The sequence below is a fragment of the Taeniopygia guttata genome, chromosome 2, assembly GCF_048771995.1.
Source record: "Taeniopygia guttata chromosome 2, bTaeGut7.mat, whole genome shotgun sequence".
NCBI lineage: Eukaryota > Metazoa > Chordata > Aves > Passeriformes > Estrildidae > Taeniopygia > Taeniopygia guttata.
Genome location: NC_133026.1, coordinates 38,493,085 through 38,510,619, shown reverse-complemented (window position 1 = coordinate 38,510,619; position 17,535 = coordinate 38,493,085). Strand labels below are relative to the sequence as shown.

At 36.4% G+C, this 17,535-nt stretch overlaps 1 protein-coding gene across 28 annotated transcripts in view; it reads left to right on the top strand.

The window, feature by feature from the left end:
• The window catches only part of THRB (thyroid hormone receptor beta), a 169,323-nt gene that overhangs the window by 127,461 nt on the left and 24,327 nt on the right, over nt 1–17,535 (top strand). The window contains exon 1 of one of the 28 annotated variants that reach the window (XM_032746745.3): nt 1,844–4,952. The exons of 26 other annotated variants lie outside the window; for them this stretch is intronic. In XM_032746745.3, the coding sequence (XP_032602636.2) occupies nt 4,505–4,952 (448 nt within the window). In that variant the 5' untranslated portion in view covers nt 1,844–4,504. Of the gene's footprint in view, nt 1–1,843; nt 4,953–5,014; nt 11,910–17,535 lie in introns of those variants that run through there. One more of the 28 variants, XM_030264981.4, reaches the window with a different exon arrangement.

Below are 17,535 nucleotides of genomic sequence, written 5' to 3'. Positions count from 1 at the left end.
GTTACTTTGTGGGGCTTAAAATGCTGGAACAAAGTATGAATCAGGTGTTAACTTTACTAGGAACGTGTCCTTTAATAGTAGCTTGGTTGCTTTTTTATTTTTTTCACTCAAGTCATCAAGTAAAAATCCTCTATAGTTTTATTGGACTGGGTCCATACAAAGCTAGACTGCTTCATCAACCTACTGTGCACCCCTCAGTCCTAATCCTGATTACATTTGCCTTAGTTGATCTCTCTGAAGCCAACCCACTTCAGTGTCCTTATATGCTTGCATACTTCAGTGGCAAAACAAAAAAAAAAAAGCAAGCCAGTGAAGTGCTGTTGTCTTTGCTGCTCTTTTTTTCAGTAAACCTCAAATATCCAAAGAGGCAAAACTTTATTACGTACGTTTTGCAATCAAGTTAGTTAATGACAATCCAGAGATCTCTAAGTTGCTTTCCTACTTGCCACTGTTTTGGTCAGCTGCAAATTAAAATACTGTATAGAGAGAATTTTCAGTGGAGATTCTGCTGTGAGCAGTTTTGTAATGTAAAATAACTTTTTTGTTGTTAGAGGAAGTGTCTTTGTAACTGGGAAAACAGCAATCCTCTGACATCCCAGAACTGTTAATTTACCTTTTGTCTAAGTGACAGCCTGCTGCTGCTGAAGGTGAAAAATAAATGTTTGCATTCCCCTTAAAAATGTGAGCAGTGTAGTCAGTCTCTTAGGAGCAGGGACTGATTGCCTGTGTGGTCACAGCAGCTTTCATCACCAATGGATCTAGCTGTTAACTGGAGCTACTGTTGTATAAAGCAATAATAGTAATAGTGGTAATGCAAATCCAGCCTTGACTGCAACAGGGCAGACCCCAAGCAAGGAAAATTAGTGTAGCTCTCAGGGCACAGCAGAGGGAATTTAATGCAGTACCTCTAGGGTTTTTGTGAGCATGGGGAACAGTGTGGTTCAGTGTTGTTTTTGGTCCTATTTTGTACAGTCTGAGTTTTTGTCGGGATCAAAGTTCAGGGCTGGTATAGAGCTCATTCCAGCAGGAAACACTGTCTTCCTGGCTGGCTGGCTACCACCTTCCATCTTTCTGGAGATACAACTTAATGCCTCTCTTCACTTGAGTTGTACTAAAAATGAGAGAGCTTTTAGTGTATTGCTTCTTTGACCACTGTTGACAGATATTAGTAGAAAATTGGGGGAAAAGGCCACATAACTGAGGTGAAAACAAATAAATTGTTCCATATTTTTTCTGCAGTCCTTTATATATTGACCTTTAGATAACACTGTGTGTCTGAGAATAGGCCAACCTTTACAATTCCCCATTAAGGAGTATTTGCTTTGGCCTGTAATAAAATAATTCTGAGGGATCCTTTGCCTTTCCTTTCAGTTAAGCTTAATGGGCAGCTCATCTGATAAAACTTTTTTCCTTCTGTAAAAACAAACTTGCCTTTAAAAAAATCTTTTAATGGGAATTTGAGGAAGTCTTTTGACCTCTTGACTGCTGAGATGCCAGTTATTGCTGCAATGTGCATTTTGAAATTGCTTGATGATTCCTTGATGAGAAGAGTTCTGGCCCTGGCTGTTAGTCCTTCTTAAATCTGAAACAGGGCCTGTGGTTTTAGTCATGGTTCATCCCAGGAGACTGTACTGCTTCCTGCCTTGATTATACCCATTTTAACAGTAGCTAGAGGGAGAGAGAGATGCTTCTCTTATAGGTAAGAAGTGGAAACAAAATTACATCATCCTTTATCAAAGATTTTGGGTTGACAAGACCAAGAGCAGATGCTCAGTGTGGTTTTTTGTTAAAAAAAAAAAAAGGAAAAAAAGTATTTGAGAAATTCAGGCAATATATGTTAGAGCCAATGAATTAGAACAAATAATGTAGTCCTCTCATGAAAATAATTTAACATTATAATAAAAAGAACAGTAATTTAAGACATAGACATCTTCTGTACCTCAGTATATGAAGTACAAGAATAGAAGACAAAATATAAAAGCCCTCAGTGGTAGTTCTTTGCAACTTAATCTTTGACTAGAAAAATTTGAATGTGTAATGTCCCTGGTGACTGAGGAGAATTTGTGAAATAAAGTGGAAACTTGTAGAAGTAAATGAACTGTAACTAGCATGGCAGGCAAAATAGTGAGACAAATCTCAGATGGAACTAAAAGGAAAAGAGAGCATATAGCTTCTTGATGTTTGGCTAGCTTTGGTAAACTCTGCCTGGGTAAATTCCAGATGATGGAAACTATAATAGAATAAATTTCTCCTCATAGTTTAAATGTATCTATTATCATATTTCAAAATGCCACAGATGCTTTGCAAACAAAGAAATTGGGAAATATGTTTTGATTTTATTTTTTAAGTTATGAAGGGATTTGGAGTTTAAAGGTAGAAATCTGTAAATCTTGTGTGACACCCTCTCTGAATCCTTGGGGAACAGAATTCTTACCTTAGTCATGAATGTATGGGTTTTTAATAAAATCAAAGGTAACACAAATCCTCATAGCCTAAAAGACAGCAAAAATGGCCTTTAATATCAGAGATAAATTTGGGGAAAATATATAGAAATTTTTGCCTAATGAGATTGGACAGCCTGGATTATGAATCACTGATCTTGAGGACTAATAGCAAGACCTGAGTAATTGAGGATATAGCTGACTTTTCTAAACAAGGTCAAGAATTGTGTTGAATTACTGGCCTGCTCAAGGAGCTGACAAAGCATGGATCTATTTATCAGTGTATTATAGACATACCTGTATTTTTAATATATATATTGCACATGCCTGACTCTCGCATTTTGTGAAGATGCAATATCATCCACACAGGGAGATAATCAGGGTGTGAAGGAACTCGAGGGAGAGTAGCTTTCTACTGAACCAAGTACACTGTTCTAGGTTATGCAAAGTCTAGAGGAAGGGTGGGTTGTAATGCACAGCTCCTCTTTGTGCCACAGAAAATGAAGTGTGTAAGTTCAGATCTTAGAGGGAAGTTCTCAGTTCCCAGAGGGCCTTATCTGAGAAATCCTATCTCTTCCTCTGTGCTTAAATTTACGAAGTCAAGAGAATATCTAAGTGTTAAAATGATGAAAAGAAGTTTTATATTCTGTTCTATTTTTTTGAAATTGCCTAGTATTTCTGGGTTACTTTCACTGTTCTATTTTAAACTGATTATCCTCCTACAAGTGATATTCTCTTGCCATATTACCTGCATTTAGAATTAGTTTTTAATTTTACTTAGAAAATGATGTCTGAACTAAGAGCAGATCTGTAAAGCTAGAAGTAAGTAGGTAAGGGAAGGTTATGTAGGTAACTTACCTGCCTTTTGCATTTAAGTCCATGATGCCAGGTACTTCCTCAAATTTCTGTTTTTGATGTCCAGCTGAGATACAGTCAGTAGAAGAAACAGACTTGTAGCTGCAAATGTCAGGTGAGCATGTATTCCTAGCAGCAAAGAGGTGTTTACATCTAAAAGTAAATAACATACTGAGGAAAGATGTATGCACAAACAGGAATTAAAATAGGATAACAGAATTTAAAACTAACCATGATTAAGTTTTCTGAATTTGTCCTGTACTAACAATATTCCACTTAAGAGAAGTCCTAAGACAAAGGATTCAGAAACAGCAATATTATGATAGATCTGGTAATTTAAATCCCAGTTTACTTTGAATTATTTTTTTCTGGAAATTAATGACTTGGCATGCCCTTACTGTTACTTTACTGAGTGAAATGTATGTAAAATTGACTCCTAGGTTGATTAGAACAGCAGAATCTTACTATGATTAAAACCACTGTAGGTATCAGTCATCAGATATCTGGAATTTTCTATTTTCTTTATGCAAGTTAAACAGATATTTTGTATTTTAATTTTGTTACATATAATATAAAATAAAATAATTTCTTAAATACAGAATATGATCTTGGATGGGTCATTTTTACTGATTTTTGTTTTGCTGCCCAGAAATAGAAATTGGGCTATATTTAGTTTTACAAATTTGTCAGCTGGTGGTATCTCAGTTTCTTCTATACCAAAGAATAAGCAATGGCCAGTTAGATAAAATCCTGCAGCTTTGTTATTTTTCATTATCCACACTGGAGCCAAGTGTCTGTGCTCCTGTGATAAAATTAGCATCTCTGATACTCCACTGTGGCCACAGGGGAGAAAGGCGGTAGGTAGCAAAAGCGGAACTGCTAAGCATGCCCACATAAGAATGTCACACTTAGGTAACTGAGTGTCCCTCAGGTCAGCCTACGATAAGAGCAAAGTCAAGCAAGGCTGAATCCTTGATGTTTTGTGTTTTAAGTATCTGAAAATTGTTCACGACCAGCCTCGACCTACAAGACCTCAAATGATCATATAAGCAAGGCAATAAATCGGTGGTAACTTGCCCTGGGGCCCCTGTTGTAGCTGTGCTGTTGTGAAAGTTGCATCTAGTGTTAGCCTGTCCACATAGATCTGCCTGCTTTTTCAGGATTCTCAGACAGGAAAATTTTATATTCACTTTTTCTGAAGGGGAACTATGGTGGCTGAATGGGCATGGCTGAAGGGTTCTGCATTGTATCAGTGCAGTCCAGTGGAGATGCATGGGAATGCCACAGCATCAGGAGAGCTGGGGATCCACTTGCTTTCCAAAACTCCACACCTGAGCAAGATTTTGGCAAAGCCAACGGTTTGTAGCCCTGCAGTATTTGCCAAACATCCAGGACATGGCCTCCCATTGTGGGATAGACTGATTCACCTTCCTGACAGAAATCAGAAATGGAATGTTGTGGGCATGACAGAAAATCATGTCTGTAGGAAAAGACACTTCAAAAATTATGATATCCAGACGAATGGACAACAGCTTTCACAGTGCCGACATGCTTCAACTTGGACTAGTACAATTTTACAGCCAGGCTATACAAAAGCAAACTTTCAAATCATGTCAAGTGCCCAGGAATACCAAAAAGAAGAAAAAAAGTGTAAAGGTAACTGACATTATCATGCAGAGCACATGCTCTATTTAGGAAAAACAGAAAGCAAAACCAGGTTATGTCTTTGTTTACTGTCAGGGGTTTGGCCGTTGGTAAAAGCATTATTATGTGGGGATGTTTTCTAGCTACCAACCTTTTTATTTTATTGTTTTTATCAGTGGTAATTGTGGTTTTTAGTTTTCTCTTCTATTTAATTTAATAGCTTTGTGAAGAGCCCTTATGACATTGTGGTGAGTACTTACTGGGATTTTCTGTGTGATACCTAATACAAAATAATATCTCTTATTTTAAAGCTTTTAAAAAGTATTTTTCTCTCTCTTTATCTTATAAGTTGATCAAAAATCTTTTCTGAACTTGGCCTTTTTTTTAAAGCTTATCTTTGATGCATTAAAAATGCAAAGACAGAAGAAAGCATTCTTTTCTACTTTCAGGGTGTTCAGCTTTCACCTCTGACTGTGTTGTTTGCCTTCTTTTTTAATATTAACCATACCCAATGCCTCAGTAAGTGCATGTACAGAGCTCAAATGAGACTTCTTGTTAGGAATATTCTCTGCCTCACTAGTCAGGAGAATAAACCATTTTCTCTGAGGTAGATTGTTTTGTTCACATCAGCACAGCATTGAAGGAATTCTGTTTAAGAATCACAGTTGCTAAGGTATTAGCACAAATGTAGTGTTTAAGTTATTCTTATTCCTTTTTAAACTTGGATAAATAGTTCTTTATTGCTCTTCACCTAAAAAATAATTACTGTATATTGGAAGAGGGGGATTACAAGTTGTTTTCTTCTACTTAAGTCTTGCATCACTCCAGGAAGCAAGATTACAGTGTCAGGCAGGATATCACCTCATGAAAAAGTTAAACTGGTCTAAGTACCTGATTTCTTTAGATTTAGTTGTGCTTTACCTCAGAATGCCTCTTTGCTAACAGATGTCAGGTGTTGATCGCTTTAACGTCTTACTAAGGGCTGTCAGGAGGCTACCAAACCCAGACAGTCCCATCCAGGAGCCTGTTAATTATGTTATGTCAAGCTAAATTAGTCTGCTTTCTGCTTGGTTTTATTTTTGAACAAATGAAACTTCTTACCTTGATGTTTTCATGTGAAGTTGAGACAGGGAATGACTCGGAAAAGGTACATGTTTTAAGTATTGGCCATTACTTTCTCAAGAGATAAGCTCTGTAATTAACTGATGTCTGGTAACAGGGTCTTCCAATTATGATATATGGGGAGGCTTAACAAACTGGATTGTCTGGATCACAGGTCTATAATTACTCTTAGTAGTATTTGTTCAGGGGCCATCTTAAAAGTTGTCCAAACTACTCAAGAATTTTGTTTGCCCCTCTGTTGGCTGACATCCCAAGGAACAAACACTTTCTGACAAGACCGTGTGCTAACTATGCATGTCATGAATAGTGCAAGAAAAAGCAAGCACAAACCCTGGAGGAGTCCTGATCAGAAAAGAGCAAGCTCTATTCTCATTTTACCAAATTTATTCAAGGTGTTGAAAATATTTTGAGGGATAACTGGAACTGTAGTGAATCTGAATGTTTAAATATAAACGATGACATTCTTTGTTATTCAAGCAGACTAATCAATCTGAAGTATTTCAATAAAAGGCACATCACAGTGGCATTTTATGAGTCACAGATAAATTTAGTGTCATGTCATAACTGAGGTACAGTGAGGAACAGTTTTAGAGAAATAACTAAGTTGGTACACGTGGAGAAAAAAGGTGTGCTGTTGTCTAAGTAAGATTTTTGTCTAGTTGGTATCACAGTTAGTTTGAATCTTCCTGCATCTGTTGCAAACTGAAGGAAATTATTTTATGTCAGAAAGATTTAGCTTTTTTCCCTTCAACTGTTATAAATGTTGCATTGACAAAATGATGATTTTTTTTCATGTCTTATCTTCCACTGAGACATACTCCAGGAACTGTCAAATGCTGTTGTGACTTTTCAGCACTAGAATTCCATAATCCTACCTACCTTATGATTTAGTGACATGTAGAGTTTTCAAAATAAAATAAACACCATGAGAGTTAATTTTCTCTTCTTGTAAATGCTTGTTGTTATTTTGGATTCTGATGTTTGAGGTTTTCTTAGTTTAATCTCTAAGTTTGCATAGTCATACTTCTGAGGGACCATTTTGAGTCTTCGATCATAGTGCATAAAGTGAATGAATAAGGTGGTGCAAATACATACATTAAAGAGAGATGGTAACTCATTGTGTGGGCACTGAGATAGTTTTATTTGACAACTTATGGGTGTTGCAAAAGCCACATTAGTAGTTTTTTCTCAAAAGCTGTTGCAGTTTTCAGTATATGTTCCTTATGATATGAGAAGATCTGTCTGGAATGTAGCCCATGTTATGAAAGTGCTGATTTGTGTTTGCTCAGAAAAGCCATGATCTAATTTTTTTTTCCCAAAACCATCAGAGGTGGTTGAGACAATTCAGGCAACAATAAAATCCATAAATAGGAAAAATAACAGTTATTTTGTAATGTGTAAAAATTAATTTTACAAAACTGATAATACAGGCAAACAAAGCTGTGAAGAGTTCAGAATGGTATGTTTAATCTTTGCAGCTACATGTTTAAATGTGCAAAATTTTTAAGTAAATCCTGGATTTTTATTCATCTTTACGCATGAAGTCTGAACAGCAACCAATATAAGATCCTTCCATTTGGTCCTTCAGAAGTGGCATTCTGCCCTCACTGATTTCTGATTTGAATGCTCTGCAATACCTCCCACGTACTGACACAATATTTTAGAATGGCGTGCAGGGGCCTTATCTGCAGCATTGCAATACCCAGGACTCTAGACCAGGGCTGGACAGTTTGGAAAAAGTCAGGAGAATAGGACTCCTGCAGGTAATATTCCACAGCAGATTAAATTGCACTGCATGATACTTATTTTTTCTGTGTCAGGGACCTCTGTTGGTTGGGCTGTAGTGTACAGAGGGACGCTACAGGATTTTTGTCTTTCCTTAACATTTCTGTGGGTTCATTTTGGTGGGTTTTGTAAATGAGCCAAGTCACAAGAAAAGTAAGTGCATCTTAATGGGGGTATTTTGTTGGTTGCAATTAAAAATCTTAGTCATCATTTGTAGAACAGGAGTTAATAAATAGCTGAATGGTGTAGTGTAAGGCAGTCTCTTCTGCAGATTCCCCCTTTCAGGTATTCACAGCCTGATTTCTGCCTACCCAGTTAATGTCACTGATTGCATTAGACTTAACTTCTGATTTACACCAGGGTGAGTATATAAAAACCTTTGTGGCATTCCAGGCACAAGTTCAACAAGTAATTCCTGCCTTTTTTAGAACAATGGACTAACACCTTAGACTGAGAGGTTTGAGCTTTGGATCCTCTGCCATTACAGTATCAAAATTTCTGTTTTATTCCTGGCTTGTTTGCTTGAATTGAAGGGTTTATTCTGATGGTGATTAACTTCCATGTGTTCACATAATCAGATATGTGTGAACTCATAAAATTCCAAGTGTGATAATACATTGCTGGAGGCAACAAAAGTTCAGATTCAAATAGGAATACAAAACAAAGAAAAACTGTTAATATTATTCAACTCAACTTTCAGACTTTTGATGAAGGCACTGTCTGACTGTCTTGTATCAGACAATTTAATTCAAAGGTGTACATGAAATAAACCTACAGAATTGGACCCTAAAGGATTAAAATGAAAATATGTTAGGAATATTTCAGTTTTTAAAATCTTTGCCGTGTTCTTTGAACTGATTTGTTTCCAAGGGAACAACAATCTGCAGAGCTATAAATCTCTTTAATATTAGCATATCACAGGTAAGAAACCCACATTCCCTGACAGTGTTCATAATTTATTTTTTGTTTGCTGGAAAAGTAATTTTTCATTTTTTCCTCATCCTTCACAGTTTCATGTAATTTAATTTCTTTGTGGTGTTAGAGGAACTCTTGACAAAAATAGTACATGTGACATATTTCTGAGCATTATTGATACAGGAATAGAAAATAAGAAATGTTTGAGGGATCTGTTTTGGAACAGAAAGAAAGTCACAGGCTGTGCCATGTGGAAATACCATTTCCTCAGGTGCCATCCTGGCTGGAGCAGCTCTGTCTACACCAGGCTTCAATTCTGTTTAATTTTTCAGTTACGAGCCTAAATCCAGTCAGAAGGGGAAAAAAAAAGAAAATAAAAGATTTGTGGGAATTTTGACTTTGCTGGCAAAGCAAATCCACATGGGAAAAATTTTCACTAAGAATTTAAAGCCCAGCTCTCCAAAGCTTTTCTGGGTGGTGGAAAAGTATCTAGGTATTGTGCTCTGCCAACGTGTAAAACACAGCCTCACCTCTGTGGGAGCTCTACATAAATTCCTGTTGGTGGTACAGGGGATCTTTTTGTGGTAAATGAACAACCCAGGTACAGTACTTAGCAATGTTTTATTGGGAGCATGGAGAAGTAAACTCAGCAAGCTGTATATGTTATGTACCAACCCATCCCCTCAGTGGGAATGGTTTGGGAATTTCAGAAGAAACAACTATTGCAGAATTTGTTGAATGAAACAAAGGCATTTTTTTATGAAGTGCTGAATATCCATTATTGAAAAGTCAGATCTTACATGAGAGTTTCTTTTTATCACAGACAAATTCACTGTTTGTAAAATCTAGATGATGGGCCTGAACTAAAATTAAAATTAACTTTTATTGTGTGCTTTTTCACACTGTATTTTATAGTGGTATTTGTTGAGTTAGTCAATGGTAAATTAACGAGGGTTCATTAGGGTTTTACTTGTTGGATTTCAGTAACTGTTTGTGGTATTCATGAAATAAATTTTTTAAATTATTAGAGGAGAACACGTTCATTTTGAAGGCATCTTCATTGACTTCAGTAGCATTGATCTCAATAGAGTTCAGTTTGACTTACCAAATGTATTATTATTTTATGAGCAAGTTAATAAGAAATGCATCATAAAGATGCTTCTTTTATAGTTAGAGAGGGAAGAAAAACTCCAAGTATGAATTTTAACTTCTCTGATCATTGGAAGGACTTGTCCTGGATTTGGTAGTTAATTAGACGTTAACTGGAAATGCTGCTTATTTAGATAGGTTAGTTACAGTTATATGTCGGAAAGGAAAATGTCTCTCTGTTGGTTGTTTTTATTAGTCTGAAATATTTAGCAATAGCGGATAGGGAAAAATATGGATATGTCACGCCCAGTTCTTACCTATTGCACTGAACTTTTGAAGACTATTTAAGAGTACATTCATCAAGATTTATAGATGTATGCTTAAGATCCTAGAAGAAAAAGGGCCAAGTTACACAGTAATTTTGGCAATCCTGTAGTTTAAAACTAATGAAGTAAGAAAGCTCTTATTATCAAATCAGTAGTAACTAAACTCTCTAATAATGATAACAGATTTTAGAAAACTATACTGGTTTATGACAGACGTCACAAGTTTTACTGTATCTTAGCTGTGCTATAAAGAAAAAACACATTTTTGCTCATAAAAAAAACCAAATAGCAGTTAATGTAAGTTAAAAATAAAATAATTTTTTAGATAAAAAAAGAATGGCTGATTAAAGAAGGTGTAATAACCATACTGAAGTTTGGCATGCATTAAGCAATTAAAATATCATACAATTTTTGTTGTAATGGCATTGTCATATTCATAGTTCATACGTGAGCCAAAATGAGCAAAAAACGTTCCTTGCTTTCCTTGCTCTATTATCAGAAAAAAACTCTTCTAACTGTACTTCGTTACTGAAACAGAAAAGACAACAAAGCAGAATAGCAAAGCAATTAGCTTATGGATAATATTTAAGTAGTGTTCTTTTTGCTGATTATATTATTTTGAAGTTTCCCACCTGTTGAACTCAATACAAATTACTTCTTAAAATCACTGAAGTTTAGAAAAACCGCTTTCCCATAAATTCATTAGCAGTGGGGAGGATTGTGTATGTGTGGAAGGCTGGGGAGATTCATGCATGTAATTCTGTAAAACAAAATCAATAAAGCTGATGACAGATTAAGTTGCTAAATTTTGTAACACTAGACTACTGTTTGGGTCATCAACACAGCACTATTGGATTTTCTATGGTTTAATGCTGAAAAACAGGATTATTGATTTTAGGATTTTCAGCGTATCCCCTCTGGGAGTTCTTAAGCAGTCTTTATAATTCTTCACACTTAAGTTGACAACTACGGTGACATAACTGTGTCCTTGCCTTAGTAATCGTTTTCTAATCATATTGGAAAAGGCTGGAAATGGTTTATAAAATGATTATTCCAGACAAACGGGGGAACAGGAGGGTTGTCAGGATGTCGCTTCTTTGTCTGGTGGTCATTGCTACCTGACTGCCATCTTCCCTTGGAATTAACTTACAGTCACAGATTAAGACCTTTGACTGTCATAAATCTGCTTCCCAATATGTTTGACTGGCAGGGGAGTTCACAAGCCGTCCCAATATAAATAGGATTTTAGCACATCAGGTGCTGCTCCGAAGTAAAACGGGCTGTTTTGCAGTCGACTTTGTTGGTGTATATTCATTGCTCCTTTCCTGATCCATGTGTATGCATGCCTGCGTGTGTATGCATGTGTGTGTGTACGTAAAGTAGAAGCTGAGATAGGCTAACAAAATGAACTACTGTATGCAAGAAATATATGAAGTGCACCCAGCTGCTAGTAGCAATTGCTACATGCAGTCCACTGATTATTGCACATATATTGAAGATAATCAGGGTTACAGCAGTTGTGATGCTCAGGTCCTGCACAGTAACAACATATATATGGAACAGGCCTGGGCGGTGAATCAGCCTTATACCTGTAGTTACCCTGGAAACGTGTTTAAAAGCGAGTACTCTGACATGGACATGGCCCTGAATCAGTACAACCAACCTGAATTTTTCACAGAAGAAAAACCTACTTTTTCTCAAGTGCAGTCGCCATCGTACTCTCAGAAGAAAGGTAGGGGCATTTTATTTAAATAACAAAAAAAAAAAAAATTCTGTTTTTGTTTTTGTTTTGCTTTAAACTTACAGTTGCATCAGTTGGCTCAGATGCATCTTTGAATGTGAAGGCTGCCTGTTTAAAATTGAAAGCAGCAGTAACATAGGTTGCTAGGTGATTGTAAGGTTTTCGGAGAGCGATGAGGATTTCTAAGCACTTTTTCTTAATATATAAGAGACATTTGCAAGTATATTGGGTTTTTTTTCTGCTTTCCTGGACTATTAAGTTCCTTTGCTATTTGCCAGTGAGCTTGATAAGAAAGTTTCTCTCCTGAAATGTCATCATTATATATTCTGCATCTTAAAGATATGTTTCTGTTTACATACAAACTGTGTAAGTCCGTGTTTTCAGTAAATGTGAACTCTGTTGGCTCAGCAACTCAGGAAAAAGATTTTGAAAATAGGACTGTAAATATGTATGGGAAAATGTGTTTGAGTTACTGTCTTCTAAGTGAATACCACGAGCTTCTGATTATGCAGAGCAAAAAAGACTGAAAATTCAAGAATAAATCTATGCAAGAAAGATGACTTTGCATCTAAAAGGTTTATCAAATCAATACATTTGTGAGACAAGTGAAATGTCTGATCCCTAGGGGTTAAATAATTGCCAGTTTTTAGAATTTATTCTTTTGATTTCAGGTAAGCAAAAGAGATTTAAAAAGAGCCCAAAATACTAACAAACACTTCGAAATGTTTTCAGTGCTTTTTGTTTTGAACTCGGTAACCCAACTTACGCATACGAAGTATACATTCTCTGTGTTTCTTTAAAATCACATTATTAAAGCAGAAAAAAAACCCTGTATGATATACCAAAATAATATCCTTTTCTGATCAGACCAGATTTTCTGTATGCAGTTTTCCAAAATCCAGATGAATCTGATGTAACTAGAGAGATAAAGAAAACACCATTTACTACTTTTGAAGTATCTTTGTAGTGAAAAGCAGAGTGTTTGTTTTTATTAACTACATGGAAAACTGAAATATTTTCCTTGAGGCAGAAAATACTCATTAACCCTTGATGCAATAAATCTCTATAATTGATAGAAAAATATCTTGATTTTATACATTGAACAGCATAATATTTCATAATAAAGAAAATTATTTTTAAAATCCTTCTTGGAAGCTGTAACGATATGATCAAATTGTAGGCTAAATATAGTTATGGATAATGCATGTTTTTTTGTTGTGCAACATTTTAAATGCTTTTTAAGGCTATTTATCTGTTGTTGAGTTTTAATCAATTAATTCCTAGCCTTTGTAGACTTCTCCCATGTCTTGTTTTTGGTTAAGGGAAAAGTTTATCTCAGGATTAACTTAGAAAAAATAAAGACTTGCTGTTGCAAAGTCACTGAAGGAATACGTTTTTCATAATGCTAAAGGCTATAAATAATACTTAGTACACCTAGATCAGAGCTTTAAGTTATTTCAGTGCTCAGACACCCGACATCTGCCCTATGTAAAGTTTTTGAACTTGCTTGTTTGAAGGAATATAGAGTTGTTTTTAAAAACAGCTTGTATGCCCTTATTTTCTACCACCTTAGTTTCACTAAGAAATGATGGTGAATTTCCGTGGAAGCCAGCTCTCTAGCAGGCTTTTAATTGATCATTCATAAAGACTGAGCAACATGTTTTGGGATTCTTTAGAGCCTTATTACTGTGATAATAAAAAGTGGCCTCCCTTCTGTCAAACCTTTGCAAATGTTGGGTTTTTTTAAGCGGAAGAGATCTAAACTGCGTGGAACATGTGCATGTTCTCTTTTCTTCTTCTTCTTCTTTTTTTTTTTTTTTAATTTCCATCTTTGAAGCAAGCTATCATAAAACTAACAAATCTTTTAATCCTGTCCTAAGAACAGAAGGCTTTTCACAGGGCATGTGTGTCTGTATTGATCCAGAATTGATTGGGGGAGCGAGTGAGTTTGCTAGAGAAGCCTTGGTAATAGCCCATTAAAACAAATTAATTCCCTAAACAGGTGTTCATGAGGAGTCCTGATTGTTGCAGTTGGTATTTTTGTTAGTCCCTTGAAATTTGTCCGAATCTCAATAATATGCAGTTCAAGTCCGACTGTACTTTACAGTAGTACATGCACTTGTTACTTGTTTCCTATCAGAGCTTTTGCTAGTTACTGAATGGTTAAAGTCTTGTTTTCCCTTTGAGAAGAAAAGAATCAACATTTTATATGTTGAAAAGCTTGTAATTTGTGAAAGGGCATTTAATTACTTCTCTATTTTTATGTCACTTTAAACGAATTCAGAAAATAACTTGAAAAACAACAACCAAAGACCCCAGCAATGTGTCACTAAGGGAAAAAAAGAAAAAGCATTTATAAAGCATAGCCAGTTATTCTAAATATCAGAAGGCTGCTTCAGTTATTACAGTACATTAAAAACTATTATTTCCTGACTATCTGTCAGAAATTCTGATGAAAGAATTAACTTTTAAAGAAAAGAACTGTAGTCCAGAAAATCAAGAGGTGGAGATGTGGGTTTAGCTTTGCATCTACTTGTTGCTCCATTACCATTTGTGCTCTGGTGTACACTGCTAAAAGGTGACAGTACAACGTTTGTGCGGGAGCTTACTGTTTTATTTAGGAAGTCCTTTTGGAACTGATCCTGCCCTAGGAAACAGACAGCCAGATACACTTTGTTTTCTGCGTAATGCTGTGAAATCTGATAAGCAGAACAGGGCTCATCATTGTAAGAACAAGGTGCTATTCTCAGTTTTGTCCCAGAGTGCTTCAACTGGAATGTTTTTCCCCTCACACAGTGCTGCCTAGTGAGCTTGCAGCATTGCCTGCTGGATGGTTGATGCTCAGGGGGAGCCTGTGACCCCCTGCCCCTGTGCAGAGGCTGAGCAGACAGACAAAAATGTCCCTGGATCTCCTTACACCACCTATGCTGTGAGGAGGAGTACCTAGTGACAGGGAGGAGATAATGCAGTTAGGAAGGTACAAAAGAAATATGTACAGGAGTCCAGAAACATCAGTCTCCCCACAGCAGGCATCTGCACAGTGTTTTGGACATTTGGATAACATGGGAGAAATGTCTGCAAAGTTAAAACTGGGATGAGAGTTGGCTTTTCATGTTCCTTTGCATGGTAATTTCTTGGACAGTGTTAATGAAAGATGTCCACCAGTGTCTGTGAGATTAGGCTTTAACTTCAGATTCATTGGGGCAGAGAGCAGAAAGCAGAGGCTGCCCCTGCAAACTAAGGGCTTGCAGGGGGGAATTCTTGAGTTTAGGCTGTAGCAGAGCTGACTTCTCATCCCTGCAGCTCACCTCGCTTCCCAGATACCAGTGATACACCAGTGAGGTTAATGCCATGTTTGAAAGGGCTCTCAGTATAGTGGGAGAGCAGGGCTTTGAAAGTTGTTGTTATTGCTGTTATTTTTATAATTGTATTTGCCATAATTATTTCTCTCTATTTTTTCTCAGACAATTAATGTGCAGCTGAGAATACATAATGTGTGAGTGCTAGAGTATGCAACTGAATTAGCCCAAACTGAGTTCTCAGCAGTGTGAGAACATTAGGATACTTTCTAAATAGCTAAGAAACAGTAACACGAAGCTCATGCCAAAACATCATCTCATCAATGCAGGGAGTGTGTGTGGATATAATCAATTTACAGAAACACTGAGAATTTGTCATCCTGCCCTTTGCAGCAGAGCAGCTCCAAGTATGTTAATGATTATTCAAGCTTAAAAGTGTTAATTTTGCCCTTGACCACCCATCTAAGGAAATAGCACTAAGAAAAATTGCGTAATCCATTGCATAAATCATTATGCATTTGGAGTTATGTTTCTTTCATAAAAAAGTAAATGGAAATAATGTGTTTTCATCTCCTTTACTGTAACCTTTTCACAACCAGATGAAGGATGAGAAAGTGAAGTAAGTTATACTTTTATTTGTTCAGTGAGGCATAGATTTCTAAACAAATAACTTTCTTGCAGTACTAAGATACTGTCTCTAAAAACATTTAAATAATTTGAGGGATGGGGAAACTACATGTTCTGACCCTTAAAGTGGTGTATTTTGTACCTGTAGTTGGTAATGGCTGCAGGTACAGTACTGATTGCAGAAGTTTAAGTGACAACACAGTTTGGGCTAAAATGTTTTCAGCACGTTCTCTGCAAAAGCACTGTTGTTGATAAGGCTTCTGACTTAGCCTAAGGAGCACAGCTAATGCACTGAAAAGTCATGGAGAGAAAATGGACTATAAAATGTTTCAGATTCGATCTTTGCAAAATCTTTTGCCAAATTTTAGTAACTTCATAAATCAAAGAATGTCAACAGAGATCAAAATTGAGGGCATGCAAGCCAGTTAACCAACAAGGAAAGTGTGAATCTGCTCAGCAACATTCTCAGTGCTTCCAAGCTTGAAGGAGAAATAAGCCATTTTTCTCAGTGGGAGTAATTTAAAGAAAGTGGGAAACAAGGATCAGTGTATCTGCTGAGCCTTTCAGATCAATGTTGATAATAGCACAAATAAGAATGGAGTATGCTTTTTCTCTGTTGTCTCTATGCTTTCACCAACACTCCATTTAAGCTTCTTCTGCACAAGTATGTCCAAGATGATGCATGGCTGGCCCTTGTAATTTTTTATAATTTGTAAAGAGTTCAAGGTGACTGTGAAAGCAATAGAACAGCAGTACAAATTTACATTTCAGTTTTAATACAGTTGAGGATTCTCAAGGTAGTAATTAATTTCATCTTTTTCATTCTCATACTGTAGTGTCTAGTAAGTGAATACCAGCTTACTGGTAAGTCCTAACTCCTCATTTTAGTGAGTGGTCTCTAGTCATGCAAACCATACCAGATGGGAGAAAGAAAGATTTCAGGGAATATATTTAATACATGACTCTGCTAGTGTACAGTGACAATTAAAGTACTCAATAATGGTCTTGGAAGTGTAACTGTCCTTCTGCAATAGCAAAAAAAGGCATTTTCTGCCTGCAAATACATCTTTGGTGGATTAGGAACAAGCTAATAGTGAACATCTGGCAGACAGGCATAATTTGTTTGCATCGGTGTTACTCATATCCCTGTTCGGTAGTCAAATACCATTTGGTTCTACAATGTTTTTAAGGTGGGGATTAATTGCCTAGGCAAATATCACATTATCTGTACAGATCTGGAGATATAAAGTATGTGCAATTATACTTAACCAAAACTGAAATTGGTCTTTTCTTAAACAATGCTTTTTGTTGTTGATGTTGTTAATGTGTACCAAGTACAGAGGAAGAAGAAAAAGAATTTTTCAGAGTTTTTTATAATTGAAATAGTTTTTCTTTGCTTTGTTGAATGGAGGAATAGGCGCTGAGTGTCTTGCTTGTATCTCTCAAGCCCATTACACTTGTGCAGGGTCATATATGGTGCTGTAAGGCATCATTCCTGCAAATGGTAATTCAAGAGTGCATGCATACAGTATTAATGGAGGAGTACCTCAGATGACTGCATAGGTTATCAGATCTCCTTCTGTCCTCATGGCTGCTTGGGGCAGACCCATTGTGCATTTTCCTGTTGAAGGGAATTGTTTCCTCTTATGCCTCTCTAAAGCTACAGTTTTGATTTAGATCACTCTCAAGAT